We start from the raw sequence: 23,078 nt of genomic DNA on the forward strand, positions 1-23,078 counted from the left end.
CCTCTCTTCTATGGCAGGTTGCAGAACAGGTTTTCCTCTTTGACATGACTTATTTCTTTTTCTTCTTATTTGTTTCTTATTCATAATTTCTATTGTGCTATGTTTGTATTTATATTTTACTGACAAATAAAAGACATACTACCTTCCCCAAAGATCTTACAATATTAAGTTCCACCTGATGTGTGCTATACTGATAGCACAAAGCAGTGAAAACCTAGTGGATCTTCCCTCCTCAGGATTTCACAAGTGTTGAGGAATTCTGTGGGTGGTGTTGAGCTGGCATAGGAGAAAGAGTGAGACCCTCAGGATTAGCCCATATAGAGAGTTGGCATGACATCTGGAGACAGTAAACCATGGAAAACAAGGATTAAATAAATGAGGCTGCTTTGTTAATTACACATGTGTCTTGATTGGCATTTTTTTTTCAAAATGTGTTTAAAAAGGCTAGGGGTTGAACTGGGGAGAGGTTGAGTTTTACTGGGAACAAAAACACTGAGAAAGAGGAAAGACTTCAGGGTAGAGAGTGAGAGGACCATTAGGTGCATGGTAGGTACAGGAAGTAAGGAAGGACATTAGAGGGAGAGTGGGGAGTTGGAAGGTGAGGGAAGGAGACATTTTATTTCAAAATGATTATAGTTAACTATGATTTTAGCTGGTTTCTTGGGATTGGAATCAGGATGGGGAAAGCTAGAGAACTGTCAGTGCAAAAGAAGGGGTAGAAGAGAAAAGTGGAGAGAGAGGAGGAAAGATGGAGGGGTAGAGCTAGGACAGGGCAAAAGAGAGTGAGATTCTGATTGAACAGGGAAGCAAAGGAAGTGTGGCACGGGGCAAGCAATAGTGAGACACTTCTCTGTAAATCACCCAGTAGGACACTGTCTGGAATCAGGACTTGCAGCTGAACCTGAGACCAACTAGCTGACCTACAGCCAAACACCCTGATCAATCAGACTCCCTGAGAGGCACCATCAGGTCTGCTCTTAAGCCCAGCACCTGCCCAGGTTGGTGGCTGCTCAACATTTATTCCTGTAGCTGCGATCACTTCCGTGCCTGCCTTGTTCCTAGCCATACTCCTGCCCTGCCCCTGTCCACTCCAGCCCTGCTTGTTTCCTGACTCTGGCTCTGACACTCAGTTCTGACTCCTGGTTCCTGATTCTGGCCTTCATCATTAGGCATGACCGCCCCTGATGTGGCCCATGATAGTGGTGCTCTGGTTCAGTATGGCTAAGCTCCTTGGCATTCCAGGGTGTCATATCTGCAATATTCACATTATCCCTATCTTAGTCTCTGCTCCTGCTTCGTTGGAGTCAATGGTGAAACTCCCATTGACTTCAGTTCCACAGAATCAGGTCCTTAGTGAGTGACATATGCGAAACTGCTGCCTAATTGTGGTGTCACTATGCCATCTGTCAAACTCAAAATAAGGATCTTTCCAAATTTGCATCTATCCAATCATCTGTTGAGAACACCTATCATGTTTATAGGCTAAGCCTTTTCCTGTGTCCTCCCACATAGAGGAAGCAGTGAGATTAGACGAAGATTCATCCTGAGAGGAAATGCTGTTTTGTTTTGTTTTTGTTCCAAAACAAACACACGCAAATGTCTTTTAAAAAACCAGCATATTTTTCTTACTGTCTCTTTTTGTTTTGTTTTGAAAACTTTCTCAAATACTATTTATCATAGCAACCCTCTCTGGCATTTCAGCTAAATTATATCTGGAAATTACAGGACATGACAGGGTCAAGGGGCACTTCCACTGATGCCAAGCTCTGGTTTTTTAACTTTATTTTCCTTCTGCATTTGACTAGATTCATATGATGCTTTTCCCCAACAACCAAACCCTTTTAAAAAAATTCTTTATATTTTTGGCATCTTTACTTCTCGTGAAAGGTGCTAATTTGACAACTCTGTACACTGTTTATCCAGAAACCAGGCACAGGGACCCATTGTGTCCTGGCAGTGAGCCTCAACCCTTGTCTGGAGGCAGCATCTTGATGAGTAAGAGAGTTGTTCAGGGGCCTTGCCTATCCGGTCCCTGGCCTCTCTGCTGAGATTGCCCTAATGATGGTAGTTTTGTGGGTGTTATGAGAACTTTTTCCTTAGGCAATGCTGTGGGGACTAAAACTTGACCATATACTGAGGTAGCAATTGTAAATGTTGTGGAAATGGGGCATGATCCAAAGCCCACTGAAGCCAGTGGAAAGGCTCCTATTGTCTTCAGTAGGTGCTGTGTCAGACCCTTAATTCAGATCCACATAAGTTACTAAATATTAGGTGGTAACAATTTTCTTTTGCTGTGTTGGAGTTGGCTGGCAATTTGTGAGTGAAATGTCCCATTACCAAGCTACTGAGGCATCCAGCCCTCTTCAGCAAGTCTTACATTTAAGCTATGGGAAGAAAATACAATAGCCTTAAGATTCTGTAATAGAAATTATTGCTATGCAACATCCCAGGCATGAAAAAGTGCTTTTTTTATGATGGTATAACTTAAAAAGATAAGAGACTAATTAAGAAAAAGCCCAGTAAATGAATATCCAAGGTAATGGGTGAATGCAAGTTTGCAGATCCTCAGTTGGTATAAATTAGCATAATTCACCAGCTGAGGATCTGGCCCAAGTATTTTTCCATGCTGTGTATTTACTGTGAATTTCTGGCTTGTCTTAAACAGAAGACTGTTTTTGTAACGTGTTTGTGGTTTGTGGTGCTGTGAAGCTGCCCAGATTTGGCATGCATGAGGACCCCAGAACATGAATCAGTGCGACTCAACAGTAACATTACTATTTGAGTTAGACTTCCTGACCACAGTGAAGGATTCATTTACTCTGGTGACCAGGATCATATTGTGGGTACTGCTTGTTAAGATGAGTTCTAGTCATATTATTTGGAGGTACAAGATGGGGCGGTTAGCTGCCAAAATAACACCAATGATTTATGGATGGTGTTGTGGTATTTATGGCTCGTCTAGGTTTTATCTAAACATCTTCAGGTTGTTTTTTTACAAATTTTAATATTACCACTTTAGAGCTGGTGGTACTGCACTTACATTTGTTTTGTTGTATGGCTTTGATGCCACAATTAAATCGATTGATTGTTTCTAAATGTTTCTTTTAATTGAATATGAACCTGTATTGTCTGTTAAGTGTCATTAGTCAGGAGCTGTGTAATTCTGACGTACTGTACTGCATCCACGTTATCTTTTTTTAATGTTGTTTCTTAATAGATTGGACATCATAAATCCAGAGTGACCTCTGAATTTTTGTAAAGGGAAATCATGCCTCACCAATAACCTAGAATTCTTTGAGGGGTCAACAAGAATGTGGACAAGGGAGATCCAGTGGATATAGTGCAAAGGATTTCTGAAAATCTAAGTACAAGTTCCGTCACCAAAGGCTCTTAAGCAAAGTAAGCTGTCGGGATAAAAAGGAAAGTCCTCTCAAGGATCAGTAATTGGTAAAAAAATAGGAAACAAAGGGTAGCAATATATGATCAGTGTTCAGAATGGAGAGAGGTAAATAGTGGTGTCCCCCTGGGGTCTATACTGGAATCGGTACTGTTCAATATATTCATAAATGTTCTGGAAAAAAGGGTAAAGAGTGAGGTGGCAAATTTTGCAGATGATACAAAACTACTTAAGATAGTTAAGTCCAAAGCAGACTGCATAGAGCTACAAAGGCATCTCAGAAAACTGAGTGGTCAACAAAATGGCAGATGAATTTCAAGGTTCATAAATGCAAAGTAATGCACATTGGAAAACACAATCCCAACTATACATATAAAATGATGGGGTCTAAATTAGCTGTTACCATTCAAGAATGATCTTGGAGTCATTGTGGATAGTTCTCTTAAAACATCCACTCAAGGTGCAGTGGCAGTCAAAAAAGCTAACAGAATGTTGGGAATTATTAGGAAAGGGATAGATAATATGACAGAAAATATCATATTGCCTCTGTTTAAATCCAGGGTACGCCCACATCTTGGATACTGCGTGCAGATGTGGTCACCCCATCTCAAAAAAGATATATTGGAATTGGAAAAGGTTCAGAAAAGGGCAACAAAAATGAATAGGGGTATAGAATGGTTTCTGTATAAGGAGAAAGTAATAAGACTGGGACTTTTCAGCTTGTAAAAGACAACTAAGAGGGCATATGATAGCGGTCTATAAAATCATGACTGGTGTGGAGAAAGTAAAGAAGGAAGTGTTATTTACTCAACAAGAACTAAGAGTCACCAACTGAAATTAAGAGGCAGCGTGTTTAAAACAAACAAAAGGAAGTATTTCTTCACACAATGCACTGTCAACCTGTGGAACTCTTTGCCAGAGGATGTTGTGAAAGCGCAGACTATAACAGGGTTCAAAAAAGAACTAGATAAGTTCATGGAGGATAGGTCTATCAATGACTATTAGCCAGGATGGGCAGCGATAAGTGTCCCTAGCCTCTGTTTGCCAGAAGTTGGGAATGGGCAACAGGATGGACCACTTGATTACTTGTTCTGTTCATTCCCTCTGAAGCACCTGGCATTGGCCACTGTCGAAAGACAGGATAATGGGCTAGATCAGAGGTAGGCAACCTTTCAGAAGTGGTGTGCCTAGTCTTCATTTATTCACTCTGATTTCAGGTTTCGCGTGCCAGTAATACAGTTGAAAGTTTTTAGAAAGTCTCTTTCTATAAGTCTATAATATATAACTAAACTATTGTCAGGACCCAGGCAGTGTGAGTGCCACTGAAAATCAGCTCGCGTACACCTTCGGCATGCGTGCCATAGGTTGCCTATCCTGGGCTAGATGGACCTTTGGTCTAACACAGTATGGCCGTTCTTATGCTACAAATTCAAGGGGTTGCCTTCCTATTGACTGTGTTACCTGTTACTCAGATATCTATAGCTAACTATAAAAATGTTTTTCTTTTAGTTCAAGAGCTCATAGTTAATTGAGCCATGAGTTTGTAAAGTATTGAAAAGATTTTCACCACAGCATAATACATAAATAATTCATAACGTTAGCGTTCAAAGGACTAATTCTGCAACTTGTTTCCTTGACAACTTCTCTCCTCCAAAAAACAAAGTTTCATCAAGTAGATAAAGGCTACCTTTTCCAGGAAATATTTACCTGAAATTTGAGACTTTGTTCCTAAAACTTTCCCCCCCTCCTGTTTTCCACCTGCTCTTGCCACCCCAAAGCATTTTCTGAAGTAAAGATCTTTTTATTGGCACACTGTTGCCCTAAACTGTTTTCCTTTCCAGTGTTCAATGTGCAGCACATTATTATGCTATTTACTAGTGTACTTATAGAGTTGATGGGTTCCCTCTAATTAGTATAGAGTTCAGAGATGGTAATATATGCACTTTTCTTAAAGATTTTATGGACCTGATCCAATGCTCAATGAAGTCAGTGGGACTCTCTGGACTCAAATGGATATGGCACCTGGCTCTAAATATTTGCGCATCCACCACATAACTTGAGTAATGAAGAAGAACTGTAATTCATTGAGGGTCCAAAATCAAAATGTATAAGATGGGCTGTGGTCAGTCAAGTCTGACACCTCACAGTAGGTTACACTAGTAATAGTAACTAGGAAGTGGAAAAGCTTTTTATGTCTAAATATAATAAATAAATGGAATACTTAGTCTTTGTTAAGGGGCATGCTGCTTTTGAGGTTTATGGCCGATGGGATAGGTTAGCTGCCAATGTTTTAACACTGTAACAGGGAGGAGCAGGTGAAATGAAGGGAACCTAAAATGATTAATTTTGTAAAACTGGAAATTAAGAAGCTGTTATGGCAAACCAGCTAACCTGTGTGTAACCCATAGCAGTTTAACAAGAGACATTGAAATTGTAATCAGGACAATTGACTTGTGTGTGGCTATCAAATAAATGTTCATTAGGCTAGCAGCCTCTAACCCAGGGATCGGCAACCTTTGGCACCCGGCCCATCAGGGTAAAGCCGCTGGTGGGCTGGGCCAGTTTGTTTATCTGGAGCCTCCACAGGCATGGAGCCCTGCAGCCCTCACTGACCACGGTTCGCTGTTCCTGGACAATGAGAGCTGTGGGAAGCGGCACGGGCTGAAGGATGTGTTAGCCACTGCTTCCCACAGCTCCCATTGGCTGGGAACAGTGAACCGTGGCCAGTGGGAGCTGCAGGGCTCCGTGCCTGTGGACACTCCAGATAAACAAACCCGCCCGGCCTGCCAGCAGCTTTACCCTGATGGGCTGGGTATCAAAGGTTGACGACCTCTGCTCTAACCAATTTACTTGTATTGATAAGAATCAAAGAGTAGATACTAAGTGTATTTGTCTGAGGTTACCTGCCTCCTGTTAGAAGAAACTAAATTAGCCTGTAGATGTTAAGTCCCTTTCATGTCTTAGTTGCCTTCATATTATTCAGATGACTGTGTTCAGTTAACCTGAAGATCAAAGATGTGAGACACTACAGGAAACTCGCAATATTATCTATAGCAGGGGTCAGCAACCTTTCAGAAGTGGTGTGCCTAGTCTTCATTTTTTCACTCTAATGTAAGGTTTCATGTTTTTAGAAGGTCTCTTTCTATAAGTCTATAATATATAATTAAACTATTGTTGTATGTAAAGTAAATAAGGTTTTTAAAATGTTTTAGAGGTTTCATTTAAAATTTAAATTAAAATGCAGAGTCCCCCGGACTGGTGGCCAGGACCCAGGTAGTGTGAGTGCCGCAGGTTGCCTACCCCTGACCTATAGTGTCTTCAGCTTATCTATCCCTGTTATAATGAATGACAGGCAGTTCCCATATATAAATCAGTGTAACTAGATTACCTGTGTATGTGTAGGAAATGGAATGTTAACTTCAAAGGATGAGTCAGTGTGTGCTCAACAAAAAAGGAGCTACAGTCACATGCTGTGCTCAAAACACTTGACAGCCTGTTTCAGCTACAAAAGAGAAACCTCTGGCCTGATTCTGCATCTCTAGTATGTTGACCTCTCAATGGTTTGAGCCTTGTCCTGCTTAACCCAGGGTTGTGAGTTCAATCCTTGAGGGGGCCACTTAAGGATCTGGGGCAAAGTCAGTACTTGTTCCTGCTAGTGAAGGTAGGGGGCTGGACTTGATGACCTTTCAGGGTCCCTTCCCATTCTATGAGATAGGTATATCTCCATATATTATATTATTTTAAGATGTGGGACTAAGATCTTCCAAGATGTTACTTGGAATACCGTGGAAAATGCATGGAAAGACTCTAACAGACTCTACATATAAACTGCCTTTGGATTCTGACCTGCTGAAATGATTCGAGAGAGACTTTTGTGCAAATCAGAAAACTCACCATCAGTGCTACAATTCTGATCTGAGAACTTGACAATCTCTTAAAATGTATATGATCCTTTAACCATTCAATAATTCTTTTTTTATTTTAATAATACATTTTTAGTTAGTTACTGAGGGTTGGCTGACAGTAAGGGTGAAAGAAAAATTGAACTCTTACCTTTATGGGGGTTGGCTCTGTCTCCACTGGAATGGGTGGGGCCTTGGGCAAAAGAGGCGGGATGGGGTTCAGCATCCCCCAGCCAGCCCATCCAAGCTGCCTGGCCCACGCTACCTGGGGCTCTAGCAGCAATTTAAAGGGCTCGGGGCTCTGGCTGCTGCCACAGTAGCAGCAGCGGCAGCCAGAGCCCCTGATCCTTTTAAATTGCTGGCCTTGGGGCAGCTGCTCCTTTTGTCCCCTCATGTTATACCAGCCCGTACCACCTTACTTTCACCCCTGGCTGACAGCATAATATTAGGGTAAGATTTGAAATACATATTGACCTGGGGGTAAGTTTCTGATCCTTTGGGAATGGTAGAAACTTTTTTTTTTAATAATGGAGCTATACCTATCTCCTAGAACTGGAAGGGACCCTGAAGGGTCATTGAGTCTAGCCCCCTGCCTTCACTAGCAGGAACAAGTACTGATTTTGCCCTAGTTTCCATAAGTGGCCTCCTCAAGAATTGAGCTCAGAACCCTGGGTTTAGTAGGCTAATGCTCAAACCACTGAGCTATCCTCCCCCAAGCTCATGTATGGTGAATTGGGTTTTCAGTAACCTCTCATCATATTAGACCAGTTTGTCTGGATGGGAATGAAGGGCTGGAATGCCTAAAGGGGACTGCGTTTTAGCTTCTGGTAAACCAGTGTGGTTCTACAGAACCTCTTTTGTTACTGGCTTGGTGAATCTAATTATAGAATAAATCACCAATTTTTGGTGTGTGTCTGCCCTGTTTCTTGCAGTCTGTCCGGAGTGTGGCATTCTCAGCATCTTCCATTCGAGGCAGCAGTCACAGAAGCATTTAAAAGTCAACTTTTTCATTTTGGGGAAGGAAAAGCATTGTAAGCAATTGACATAGGACAGTATTTGGTCCTAATATTTTTATGAGGAAGATAAAAGACGTAAAGGTCTTGTCCTGTAATCTTGACTTATATGAATGGTCTCTTTGAAATCAACAGGATTACTTGTACAAGTCAAGACAACTTGTCTGAGTAATGGCAATGGGATTGGTCTCCTAATCTGTAAATGTATCAGCTTCTGCAGGCTTGCATTACTTCATATAGATGGATAACTTGATTTTCATTACCTAAAAGAGGGGTTTCAAAATGATCTTATAGTGACATTTAACTCCGTTTTTATTTTATTTCCTATATTACAGGTACTGTCTGCCTGTGTGCTAACCATAATCCTAGGATGTATATTTGGACTGAAGCCAAGCTGTTCAAGAGATGGTAATTAATGTGATTCTCCAATATAAATAATCTGAGCAATTCCTTTTTAAAATTCATCACGAGGTTATAAGAATATCATCCTTATGTTGCAGGGAAAGGCAGTTGTGTGCCTTACCTGAAGTAGTTTCAATTGCCAGCACCTTAGTCCAAGTACTTGCCTATGTGTCTCTTCTAATTCACTGGTGTCTTCCCCTCCACCTCCATTATAAGGTTTGCTCAGACAGGAGACTGGGAGGTTGTATTCTAGGAACCAGAACAAATGAGGAAACAATTTGACTAGTGAAATGAATAAATCCTTCATCAAAGAAATCCAGGAGGGAGTGGATCATGACAGATTCTGACCAGACTCAGAACAGAGAAATGCCATTGAGTTGAGTGTAAGGGCTCTTCAAGCTCAGCCAATAATCCTGTGATGGTATTTACCCTGATACTCCAATTACTGTTAAATCCCCATGGGAATCTGTTTGGTATTGTTCTACCATTTTACTCAGGCTTTGCAGAGAGAACCAGGATTTTTTTTGGAAATAAAGCATTTACCTACATATAGCTACCTATATATAATCACCATGATATCTAACTTACGCAACCGCAGGATATTAGAAAACTAGAAAAATATTTAAATAGTGGTACAATAAAGCTCTGTCATTCCCTGCAATGATCATACTGATGTTCTAGGCATATTGACCAATTCAGGATTAATGTTTAGCCATTGACATCTAAATTCCCACCTCATATACCTACCAGCATCCTAATAGCCACACACTGCTTGTTTGAAAGAAGCAATAGAAAAGACATGAAGGAATGTTAATCATAATACTTTTAGTCCTTAATCATACCCCTAGCTGGAATAATTATAATGGTACAAAGTCTGTGTCTATAGCAGGTGCTAGATTTCTGTCCTTTGCAAATATTTAGATCTTGTTACCATTGTTGTTTGAGTTCTGCCCTACTTTTTGGTAATAGCTGCTAAGTTCCTAATACTGAGATTACTGAAAGTAATGACACTGTCCAATATTTCAGTCAAAACTTGCAAAGGCCGTTGCTTTGAGAGGACATTTGGAAGCTGCCGCTGTGACAGAGATTGCGTCGAACTTGGAAATTGCTGCTTAGATTTCCAGGAAACATGTATACAGCCAGGTAAGAGTGAAAACATCAGGGAGACAAAGGGAAGCAGTTACATCACCTTTCTTATAAATTACTGCCACCGGCGGGAGTGCTAGTGAAGACAAGTCATCATCAGCTCCTGGCTGTTTAAACACTATGTTGCTTAGACCTGCTATAAGAACATTGTGGTTAAAATTCCATTGATTTGTCTGTGCTAGTGATTCCACAGTTGCTTTCATTGATGAAGCTGCAGTGGTTACTATTATTTTAATTTTATTATTATTATTATGGCAGCAAAGTCCTGTGTCTGGCACAGGCGGCACTGGCTAGCATGGGGGGGGGAAAAACGGAGAGCTCCTCCCATTCTCTGCTCCTTTATGCCCACTCCCCACCCAAATGAAAAAGGAAGCACATAAAAGGTCTGGGGAGGCTACTCTCCCTCCCAGCTAGAGCTGAGCAGTAATGGGACTTTCCATTCACTGAAAAATTCTGAGATTTTGAAGTATTTTTGTTCCATAGCAAAACCATCTGGTTTTTTTATGTGAAGTAGCTGCCTGGCCCAGCAGCCGCCCAGTGGCCCTAGAGAGCGACACGTGCCTGATTCAGGATAACACTTGAAAAAAACCTGACACAAACTGAGCTTGATCTGGCTTTCGTTCCAATAATCAGGAGTTTCACCATTGACAGTAGTGAGAATAGGATTAGGCACTGTGGCCTCAATTCAGGAAAAGACTTTAACATGTGCTCCATCACTGCCAGGACAAATCTTGAACTGAACCCTTACGGGAAGGCTAGATTAAGCCTGCTTGCTATGAAATACTACTCTTTGGGAAATCCATACAAGGCTGCCTTTTATTGTCCTTCATCTGTGGCAATATAACTATACAATGTCATCTGTTATCACTTTTAAGTGGCTGTTATTGTTTTCTGAAAGGTCAGATTGTGCTCTGTTATGCATGTGTGGACTCCTTAAAACTCATCTTTGCATGTGGATCAGGAGGCAGAATGTAACCCTTAACTTTTTCATTACTCTTGCATTTACACCTTACCTTAGAGCTTAGTCCATCCTGTGCTTTGCTGCACATTGGGTTACCCACATTTGCCATCCTTGCCCATCAATCTCCAAATCTTCCCATTTCATGTTGAGGTGCTTGATGTCACTCAGAACTGTTCGTTTCCATGTTATTTGCGGTCTTCCTCTCTTTCTTCTTGCGTTTTCTGGCTTTCATTCAAGAGTGGTATTTGGTAAGCTTTCTTTTTCCATTCTCAGCACATGTCCCAGCCACTGATGTCTTCTTTTGTAGATTATTTGTGAGAGGGTACCTTGTCCAGTAATTTTTATGACTTCTTCATTCGTCTTCCTATCTCTGTGTTATTCCCAATATTCTTCTCAGACATTTGTGATGAAATGCATCTAGCTTTTGCATATCTTTCTTGGTTAGTTGCCATGTCTCACTGCTGTATGTTGTGATGGCGATAACAAATGCTTTGTACACATTCAGTTTTGTCTTGAGGGAGATGTTCAAAAATTCTAGCTACAGAAACTACTCACATAAACCTGCATGTAGACAAGAACTAAAAATTGTACTTTTTGCATTTGATTTCTGATTGTAGCTCATATATGGACCTGCAATAAATTCCGGTGTGGAGAGAAAAGGTGGCCAGAGAATCGTTGCTCCTGTTCAGATGATTGTGTGGAAAACAAAGATTGTTGTGTCAATTATTATATAGTTTGCCAAGGTAAATTCCCATCTTACCTTCCCAACCACACCCTTCTTGTTTGAAAGGAACAAAAGAAAAGTTACAAAGCATTGTTAATTGTAACAATTTAGTCCTTAGTCGTACCGTTAACAGGAATAATGATAACAGTACAAAACTTGTATCTAGAGCATGCCCTAGTTTTCTCATTTTTTCAAATCTTTAGATTTTGTTACCACTGTTGCTTGATTTCTGGCCAACTTTTTGCTAATGGCTGCTAAGTTCTTACTACTAAGGTTACTACAAGTAATGATGATGTAACCTGAGAACTCCTGGCCTTTCATCCTAACGGTGTGAAAACTGAAAGAAACGTTTTCCCTCTCCCTTTTTTTTTTGAGAAATTGTGATGGACAGTTTTATTTAATTTAATATGAGAACTATACAATATTTCTTAATGTGACTGTACCTATTTTAGGAGCGAAAAGTTGGGTTGAAGAAAAATGTGAGGACATTAATGAACCCCAGTGCCCACCAGGGTAAGGATGGTCTCCCTTTATTTGGAAGTTTGCATTTAAAACAATATTTTTAAAGGTAATGTTATTTCAGTTTACAATCAAACAAACCACTCCTCACCTCAGCAGTCTCTGAATAGTAATTATACTCCATTATTATTTTTAGTGTACTGGTAACATTACAAACTTAGGAGTTTTTATCTTGGTAAAAGGTTCAATATACAAGCACCATTTTATAACAATCTCCCATAATTGTCCAATCCTGCAAGGTGCTGGGTGCTCACTTCTTCCATCTCAGAATCATGCTGCATTGGGCCTTTTAAGGTAGCAAATTTCTTGCTGTGGTATAAATGGTAGATATCCCAGGCTTTTGAACGAAAAACAATTGTGCTCTGTGCAACCAGCTAGAGAGGCGTGGGAATCAACAGAAGTATTATTCAGGGCTGTAAAGTGTCATGCATCTTGCATGCCCTGTCAGCCCTGCCTACAGCTCAGCCTGAATCTTACCTCTGGTTGACTTGTAAACTGCAGCAACAGTGGGCTCTTTTGGTTGCTAGAGGCCACCGTGAAGCATGGAGATGGGCAGTCAGGTGGCCCATAGGACTTTTCTGTGGCTGCTTCCCCAATGGGAGTTGAGCATGGAAAGGTCAAGCAGCAATGAGAGGAAATTAAGGGGTGCAGCAGCAGCTACTATCCCCACTGCAGGGCCAGAAGATAATGGGGCTCAATACTGACTCCTCCCAGACAGCACAACCCCAGCACCCATTCAACTCCTACTACACACCTACCCCAGTGCCCCCTAAGCAGTACTCAGGCAACTAGCCAACTTCCCAACTACCCTGTACATGCTCCAGCACCCACCAACCCTAGCACCCTAGAATCCATTCACCTAATCCAGCAAGTCCAGATGATGTCCCAATAGGCATTAGGTTTTGGGCAGTTCCATGTCCTACATAGCACCACTGCTAGGTGGAAGGTGTATTGACTATACATGGAATTTTATGATTATATGCAAATTATCTACAGTATGCAAATTAGTTCCTTAAAAATGTACATAAAATGTCACATATGGAGCTGTCAAGATTTGTGTAGCGTCTATAGTTATTTTACTTTATAGATTAAAACAGTCAAACTCTCAGAATTGTTTGTTTTGGTTTTGGTTTTTACCTTGGAGGACTAAGCCACATCTGGCAATTTAGTAAATCTGGCTTTCAAACATAAGGATAATTACACTAGCCAACGGAAAATTATTTACTTGAGGTTTTGGGAATTTTGCTGTTCAAGTCTTGTTTGGGATTCAGTATGGGCTGTGAGCACAGGCTTCTGAAACCAAAATAGCTGCGTTATATTTACTATGGATATGCCACATGCATGGGTGTTTGGGACCATTGTGCAAATGTCTTCACAGTCCCTACTTACTCCAAATGGAATAATTTTTAAAATATTTTTTGCCCATCTCTTCCTAATTTGTTCCCATTATGTGGATCAGTTGGGTTATGACGTATGAAATACTTAAATACATAAGGAAAATGCAGCATGAATAATTTTGTAAAAGTTTTAATTAGAGGAGTTTATATTTCACATTGAGGAATCTGTGCTATCAGCATAGCTCAGTATATCTCTGAGGCAGCAGGTATGCCCTGTGGTCCAGCTTCCACATCAGGCCTACTTCTGCAGTCTTTACCTAAGCTACGTTTTCATTGTGTAAGGAGTGAGGGATCAAGTCTATGACATCAACGATGAGCATGAGTACAAGTTACAGCTGCCCATGGGTAGTAAGAAAAAAGACCTGCATTTCATGCACATATTTTGACCTATGAGATGATCAAAAAATGAACCTTAAAATTGAAGTCAGTTGCAGACTCTTGTGGGATGATTTGATTTTACATTTAGATAATGTCAAAAGGTTTCATTTTGACTATCGATTTTGTTTAATTTTGCTTTCACATTAAATATAATATGTATTATAAAATAATTATATTATAATAATTTTATGTTTAGATGTTGTTGGGAAAAAATGTTTTCCCCCATTGAAACATTTCAGCCATGAAATGATTCTACCATATATGAAAAAATTTGATGTTTACAAAAATAAATATTTGGGAATTTCCTTTCCACAAAAATACTTTTAAATTTTGACTTTCTATTCCAGTTTGGAACATAAACAACTTTTGAAATGTCAGCATTTCCCACAGAAAGAAATTCCAGTTTCAATTCAGCTCCAATTCCACCTCCCTTTTGGCCCACACCTCCGTGAGTGGAGAGGCATTGCTGAGCCTGCCAACTGTCTGGGGTTTTGAGAGTTAATTCCTATCCAGGGTTCAGAGGCAACTCAAGGGAGTTGCTATCAGCTGCAAGCTTACTTGGTACTCCTGAGTTCTACATCTTAAAAGAAGGGGCTGTCATCCTCAAAGACAGACAAACAAGGAAGAGGGTTGTGCTGATGAGAAGCCAGAGCAATGGTATAAAACATAGGAGCTACCATTTATGGTTTGTGCTTTTTGTTCTAGCAGTTTTGGAGTTTATTGTGTGGACAGAATGGTCAGCTAGAGACTTTTACCAAACTAGTGTCTATTGGTGTTCAGCCAGAAACTCTTCCATAAAACCCAGTCCAGAAAGGGTGATGTATGGTCTAGTTTGAGACAGACAGACAGAGCCCCTCACCAATGATAACAACTGAAAACTGCATGTTCCATTCCTAGAGTAGGAATAAACAAGAATACAAGTGAATCTTGCTCAGCGCTCACTTTGAGCTAACAGAATTGCTCTTGGGTCTGTACAGCAACTGGACTTCTTTGTATTTTGAGTGTTTCCTAATGTACCGTTACTTAATTGGTGTTTCCTTGTCATACTTGCAAATTTTGTGCTTTTAAATCACTCTTAATTCTTTGTTTTGGGTCACATTGGGTGGGTTCTGATGGTCCAGAGTAGAACAAGGCTCTGATCCTACAAATACTTAAGCATGTGCTTAACATTACTCACCTGACTAATCCCACAGACTTCAACGGGACTGATCACATGCTTAGAGTTATGCATGTATTGAAGTCTCTGCAGGATCTGGGCCTACATGATTTATGCAAAAGGATAAATTATTTTCTTTTGAAAAGAAAAATCCTTGTCTTTTCCTGTGGTGGTGGAGAAAGAATGTGTCGGATATCCTTACGTTTCAGGTTAGGCTAGCTCAAGGGAGCAAGATATGTAAATACCAATCTTTTCTCTGGCTGATTCAGAGAAGGGACTTGAATCCACATCTCTTATCTCCAAGGTGAGTTCCTTAATCGCCAGGCTATAGAGTTATTCTTGCTATTTGGCACAATTGACTTTTAAGCATTTATACAAAGTTGACCAGCTCCAACAGGATCAGTTAACTGTAGAATGACTTATAGCCTGGTTGTTAGAGGTGCTGGCCTGGAAAAGGGAAGATCTGAGTTCAAGTCTCTGCCCCAGAGTGGGCTTTAAACCCCCATTTCTCATGATCTAGGCAAGTGTGTTAACCATTGGGCTAAATCTTATAAAAGACAAACTTTGCTGACCTTGAAAAACTTTTCTCCAGCAGAAACTCTCAGGTCAAATTTATGAATAGTTTCTGGTCAACTGGAACTCCCTTTTTCAGCAAACAAACTTTGAAAAATTTCTGCCTAGCTGTAATTGTGAACACTGAGTATCTGTTTAGCTCTTTACACTGAAAAAGCAGTGTAAAGATATTAAATTCCATATTTTTCTTTTAACTCTCTTATTTCTAATTGTTCAGGTTTGCGAAACCCCCAGTTTTGTTGTTTTCTTTGGATGGCTTCAGAGCAGAGTATTTGCATACCTGGAGTGGACTTCTTCCTGTTATTAGCAAATTACGTGAGTAGATTCTCTGTCTAAGCAATAACATGACACTTTATTAGAAAAATCTAAGCTGTCCATTGTTTTAAGAATACAAGGAGAACTCTTTTAAACACTTCTCCAGGAGCTGGCCAAGTATTCTTCAGTGAGAGACTGAAAATGGTTGAGCAGCCCTTTCTGTGGGTGAGCAGTGATAATTTTGCAAAATAAAAAAACAGTTAGATGTGATGTTTTGACTTCATACCATTTCTAAAGTATGATTCAGCCTGCAGAGTGACTTGTATTTAGATGGGGTGGTGACAAAATAATGGAAAAAGAGGTAGAAAGTATTTCAATATTTTGAGAAGGAAAGCGTGGTGGAGAAAATATGAGAAATGACTAATAAAATGCAAGAGCTGATGAATGGAATAGGAAAATGATGACATTTGAGGGAGGAGTTTCATTTCATTAAATGAATGAGTGACTAGAAACGGCCATAGTCTTGGTGCTTTTTTTCAACAGGCTTTGTGGTGTTTTACCGAATATAAATTTTTAGTTGTTTTCTTTTTTTTTGAAGCCCAAAGTTTTTATCTCTTATAACTATAAGGATAATTTAAACATAAGGCATACAACCAAACTCTTGACCACTTGTAAAAATTCCATGGTACTTCTTGCCTGAGTAGCAATGTCAGGTTTGCTGTGCTATCCAAATTGCAGTCTGGAGTGACTACATTCTGTTTATCTAAAAATAACAATGAAAACCATTCTCTCCTTTATATATTAAAAATGTATACACTTGGACTGAGATTGAGGTGGAAATAGGAGATAGACTTGTTGAAAGTCTCTGGGTAAGGATAAAAGGGGTAAAAAACAAGTGATGTCACGGTAGGGGTCTATTACAGACGACCTAACCAGGAAGAAGAGGTGAATAAGGCTTTTTTTAAACAGCTAATAAAATCATCCAAAGCTTGGTGGTGATGCGGGACTTTAGCTACCCAGACATCGGTTGGGAAACCAGCACAGCAGGGCACAGATTATCAACAAGTTATTGGAATGTATTGAAGGCAATTTTTTATTTCAGAAGGTGGAGACAGCTGCCAGGGGAGAGGCTGTTCTAGATTTGATTTTGACAAATAGGGAGGAACTGGTTGAGAATTTGAAAGTGGAAGGCAACATGTGTGAAAGTGATCATGAAATGATAGAGTTCATGATTCTAAGGAATGGTAGGAGGGAGAACAGCAAAATAAAGACAATGAATTTCAAGAAGGGAGACTTTAGCAAACTCAGGGAGTTGATAGGTAAGATCCTATGGGAACCAAGTCTAAGGGGAAAAACAATAGAAGACCGTTGGCAGGTTTTCAAAGAGACATTATTAAGGGCACAGGAGCAAACTATCCCACTGTGTAGGAATTTAGGAAGTATGGCAAGAAACCACCCTGTCTTAACCAGGAGATCTTCAATGATCTAAAAAACAAAAAAGAGTCCTACAAAAAGTGAAAACTAGGTCAAGTTACAAGGGATGAATATAAACAAATAACACAAGTATGTAGGGACAAAGTTAGGAAGGCCAAGGCACAAAATGAGATCAAACTAGCTAGAGACATAAAGGGTAACAAGAAAACTTTCTACAAATACATCAGAAGCAAGAGGAAGACCAAGGACAGGATAGGCTTGTTACTCAATGAGTGGGGAAAAATAACAACAGGAATTGTGGAAGGTCCTTAATCACTTCTTTGTTTTGGTTTTCACCAAGAAGGTTGGTGGTGATTGGATGTCTAATGTAGTGAATGCTTCTGAAAATGAGGTAGGATCAGAAGAGGCTAAAATAGGGAAAGAACAAGTTAAAAATTGGACAAATTAGATGACTTCAAGTCACCAGGGCCTGATGAAATGCATCCTAGAATACTCAAGGAGCTGACTGAGGAGATATAAGCCATAGTGATTATCTTTGAGAAGTCATGGAAGACGGGAGAGATTCCAGAAGACTGGAAAGGGTAAATATAGTGCCCATCTATAAAAAGGGAAATAAGAACAACCCAGGGAATTACAGACCAATCAGCTTAACTTCTGTACCCAGAAAGATAATGGAGTAAGTAATTAAGCAATCAGCTTGCAAACAACTAGAAGATAATAATGTGGTAAGTAACTGTCAGCATGGATTTGTCAAAAATATGTCAAACCAACCCGATAGCTTTCTTTGACAGAGTAACAAGCCTTGTAGATGCATGGGGGGTAGGGTGGGGGACAAGTGGTAGATGTGGTATATCTTGATTTTAGTAAAGCTTTTAATACTGTCCCACATGACCTTCTCATAAATAAACTAGGGAAATTAAACCTGGATGGAACTACTATAAGGAGGGTGCAAAACTGGTTGGAAAACCATTCCCAGAGCATAGTTATCAGTGATTCACAGTCATGCTGGAAGGGTATAAAGAGTGGGGTCCCACAGGGATCAGTTTTGGGTCCGGTTCTGTTCAATATCTTCATCAATGATTTAGATAATGGCATAGAGAGTACACTTATAACATTTGTGGATGATACCAAGCTGGGAGGGGTTGCAAGTGCTTTGGAGGCTAGGATTAAAATTCAAAATGATCTGGACAAACTGGAGAAATGGTCCGAAGTAAATAGGATGAAATTCAATAAGGACAAATGTAAAGTACTCCATTTAGGAAGGAACAATCAGCTGCACACATAAAAAATGGGAAATGACTGCCTAGGAAGGAGTACTGTGGAAAGGGATCTGGGAGGTCATAGTGGATCACAAGCTAAATATGAGTCAAAGTGTAACACTGTTTCAAAAAAAGCAAACATCATTGTAAGATGTATTAGCAGGAGTGTTGTAAGCAAGACATGAGAAGTAATTCTTCTGCTCTACTCCGCGCTGATTAGGTCTCAGCTGGATTACTGTGTCCAGTTCTGGGCACCACATTTCAGGAAGGATGTGGACAAATTGGAGAGAATCTAGAGAAGAGCAACAAAAATGATTAAAGGTTTAGAAAACATGACCTATATGGGGAGATTGAAAAAATTGGGTTTGTTTAGTATGGAGAAGAGAAGACTGAAAGGGGACATTACAGTTTTCAAGTATGTAAAAGGTTGTTACAAGGAGGAGGAAGAAATTTTTTTTTCTTAACTTCTGAGGTAGGACAAGAAGCAATGGGCTTAAACTGCAGCAAGGGCAGTTTAGGTTGGACATTAAGAAACACTTCCTAACTGTCAGGATGGTTAAGCACTGGAATACATTGCCTAGAGATTGGAGATTTTTAAGAGCATGTTAGATAAAAACCTGTCAGGAATGGTCTAGATAATTAGCCCTGTCACGATTGCAGGGGACTGGACTAGATAACCTCTCAAAGTCCCTTCCAGTTCTATGGTTCTATGATCTTCATCACAACTAAAGCTGACTGGAGGATGACAATTCCATAGGGAAGATAATGGAGCAGGTAATTAAAGAAATCATCTGCAAACACTTGGAAGGTGGTAAGGTGATAGGGAATAGCCAGCATGGATTTGTAAAGAACAAATCGTGTCAAACTAATCTGATAGCGTTGTTTGATAGGATAACGAGCCTTGTGGATAAGGGAGAAGCGGTGGATGTGATATACCTAGACTTTAGTAAGGCATTTGATACAGTCTCGCATGATATTCTTATAGATAAACTAGGAAAGTACAATTTAGATGGGGCTACTATAAGGTGGGTGCATAACTGGCTGGATAACCGTACTCAGAGAGTAGTTATTAATGGCTCCCAATCCTGCTGGAAAGGTATAACCAGTGGGGTTCCGCAGGGGTCTGTTTTGGGACCGGCTCTGTTCAATATCTTCATCAACGATTTAGATGTTGGCATAGAAAGTACGCTTATTAAGTTTGCGGACGATACCAAACTGGGAGGGATTGCAACTGCTTTGGAGGACAGGGTCAAAATTCAAAATGATCTGGACAAATTGGAGAAATGGTCTGAGGTAAACAGGATGAAGTTCAATAAAGATAAATGCAAAGTGCTCCACTTAGGAAGGAACAATCAGTTTCACACATACAGAATGGGAAGAGACTGTCTAGGAAGGAGTATGGCAGAAAGAGATCTAGGGGTCATAGTAGACCACAAACTTAATATGAGTCAACAGTGTGATACTGTTGCAAAAAAAGCAAACGTGATTCTGGGATGCATTAACAGGTGTGTTGTTAACAAGACACGAGAAGTCATTCTTCCGCTTTACTCTGCGCTGGTTAGGCCTCAGCTGGAGTATTGTGTCCAGTTCTGGGCACCGCATTTCAAGGAAGATGTGGAGAAATTGGAGAGGGTCCAGAGAAGAGCAACAAGAATGATTAAAGGTCTTGAGAACATGACCTATGAAGGAAGGCTGAAGGAATTGGGTTTGTTTAGTTTGGAAAAGAGAAGACTGAGAGGGGACATGATAGCAGTTTTCAGGTATCTAAAAGGGTGTCATCAGGAGGAGGGAGAAAACTTGTTCACCTTAGCCTCCAATGATAGAACAAGAAGCAATGGGCTTAAACTGCAGCAAGGGAGATTTAGGTTGGGCATTAGGAAAAAGTTCCTAACTGTCAGGGTAGTTAAACACTGGAATAGATTGCCTAGGGAAGTTGTGGAATCTCCATCTCTGGAGATATTTAAGAGTAGGTTAGATAAATGTCTATTAGGGATGATCTAGACAGTATTTGGTCCTGCCATGAGGGCAGAGGACTGGACTCGATGGCCTCTCAAGGTCTCTTCCAGTCCTAGAGTCTATGAGTCTATGAGTCTATAGCACAGCAACTTCAAAGTTTTGAAAATTTGTTTTAATTTTGTACTGAACCAAATCAAAATCTTTCAAACACTTTAATGAAATAGAATTATGTCAAAAAGTCCATATTTTTATTAAAAACTGAGCTTTTTTTAAGGTACAGGGAACTCCTGATGAGAGAGACTAACTTTCACATTTTCTAGTCTGGTGACATGGGCACTGGCCTGAGATGTGGGTGATCCAGGTTTGAGCCTGCTCTGCCTGACTCAGAGCAGTGCTTTTCATCCCAGATCACTCTGAATCAGACAGGGCAGGCTTGAAGTTGGGTCTCCCACATCCCAGGCCGGTGCCATGCCACCAAACTAGCGAGGGCAAGAGTTAGTCTGTCTCTGGTCACTTTGGACCAGAGAACCTTGGACCTAAAAAACCTTACCAGTAAAAACTTTAAAACTGATAATATTTTGGCTTTGATGAAATTTCATTTAGTTGGAAATGTTGTGACCAGCTGAAGTCACATCCTATTATGTAAAATAGTGGGGATATTGTTCAGCAATAGACACCTTTGCATTTAATTTGCCTGCATTTAATTTGCAGGTTAAATGATTTATGGTATGTACATGCTGGTATGTGGAAATATAGCCCGACATGTCCTGTGCAGAGGACAGCCACAGTATGGAAAGGGAGTGCAAACCCTGTGCTAGCCTGGAGTCAGCAGTAGCACTATCTAATCCAAAGGGGGATGAAGCTGGGGTAAACAGGCCTCACATCCACACTGATGAGCAGAGCTGGGCCAGCACGAGAGAGGAAATACATGATGGACCTTTTCAAAGTTTGAAGCTCCTGATGTAGTGTGCACAACCGTGGGCCCTTGGAGGAATTCTGGCAGAGTGTCTTCATCTACCGCTGTTATAGCACAATGACTCCTCATCTTCCCCATGATTTAGTCAAAGGACTGAAGCCTGATGAATGCCTTTGATGTCAATGGCAAGAATCCCATTGATTTAAGTGCCCTTTGATTTTGGCCTATAGTTTGTAATGAAATGTTCTGGAATGGTAGGTGCTATATGTAAATTATTGTCATTTAATATTGTACATCAATGTGTTGCTAACTTATTTTCATAGCACACTTAATAAATTAATAGCACCACATAGCCTCTGACCTGGCAAGTGGTAGCACACAGGAGTAACTATGCAGGTCAGTAGTACTATTGGAACTACTCATGCATATGTATTTGCAGGACCGGGACCCACGAATATAAAATTCCTGTTCATTCCACTTAAGAGTTAGGATTTAAATAGTCAAATTGGAGTCATTAGAATCCCCCATAGAACAATGTCTCTGTAGCACTCATTATTAGACATGGAAAAAAACATCAATTTTTTTCCACTTTACTTTTTAACTAAGATTTTGTTAAAATATGTATAATTACAAACATAAAACACAGTTTTTGTTCATAAAGATAAGTGGGTGCAATTCTGCTCCATTTCTTGAACAGTCTGACACTGGAACATAAATAACAATTCATCAACACTAGCCATTCTAGGGTCCTGATCCAGAGAACCCTTATGCATGTGCCTAACTTTACAGTGTATTGTGCTGCCGAAGTCAGTGAGACTACTGATGTCATAACGTTAAGCATGTGGATAAGTGTTTGCAAGATGAGGGCCTAAATTCCCTGCTGGACAACCAGCAACTTATGATATACTAGAGGAAGAAACGGTGAAAAATATCTGTTTCTGGTAGAATATTAAAAAACAATGAATAAATTGCTTCACAATTGATGGGAAATTGTCAGATGCACTTCATTTGCAGGACACGTTCATTTATAGTACTGGTTAAAAGATGGGGAAAAAATCACAATAAAAAAACCACCAAAATTCATTTTACAAATTAACTAAGCAAAACAATAACTATAGTTTCTTTCCATAATACATACCCCGTGGTGGAGGGCGGCCATCATTCTGACCCTCCACCTTTAAGATGTGAGGGGTAAGGGGCTGGCATTCGGAGGTCTTCCAGAAGTGTGTATTGCTACAATCTGGCCCAGTCTCTCTGGATGGTCACCAGTCTGTTGTGTGTGGACACAAATGTTAAGTCCATGTGTTACTAAGCCAACTGGGTGTTGGTTGAATCTAGTCATTGTTCCTAGCTCTGGTCTCTAGAGGCTCTAACCTCTTTTCTGAGCCTTCCTTAGGACATGGGACTCCACATTCCAGCCACCCCAGATCCTGGGACTACTGCCTCAGACCTCCCAGGCCTCCTGGTTGCTTGCACACATTCCCTCAGAGTTCTACCTAGTTATGGGCACTGTGGCTTCTAGTTTAGCCATCACAGGACAACATGGCAGAAAAGCAAAGAACACAGGCTTAGCAAAGAAATTTCTTAACCACAGTCACTTTACTCTTTAACAGCACTAAAGTGACAGATCTTTGCAAATTCATAAGTCTGAGATGCACTCTCCCCTAGATTGATCTCACCCCTTCTATGA

At 40.3% G+C, this 23,078-nt stretch overlaps 1 protein-coding gene across 3 annotated transcripts in view; it reads left to right on the top strand.

Moving 5' to 3' along the window:
* ENPP1 (ectonucleotide pyrophosphatase/phosphodiesterase 1) overlaps positions 1–23,078 on the top strand; it is a 77,865-nt gene that overhangs the window by 20,958 nt on the left and 33,829 nt on the right. For all 3 annotated transcript variants that reach the window (XM_030556319.1, XM_030556318.1, XM_030556317.1), the window contains exons 2-6: positions 8,648–8,720; positions 9,741–9,857; positions 11,439–11,564; positions 11,998–12,058; positions 15,786–15,883. In XM_030556319.1, the coding sequence (XP_030412179.1) occupies positions 8,648–8,720; positions 9,741–9,857; positions 11,439–11,564; positions 11,998–12,058; positions 15,786–15,883 (475 nt within the window). The remainder of the gene's footprint in view (positions 1–8,647; positions 8,721–9,740; positions 9,858–11,438; positions 11,565–11,997; positions 12,059–15,785; positions 15,884–23,078) is intronic.

The sequence above is a fragment of the Gopherus evgoodei genome, chromosome 3 (assembly GCF_007399415.2).
Source record: "Gopherus evgoodei ecotype Sinaloan lineage chromosome 3, rGopEvg1_v1.p, whole genome shotgun sequence".
NCBI classification, from domain to species: Eukaryota; Metazoa; Chordata; order Testudines; family Testudinidae; genus Gopherus; species Gopherus evgoodei.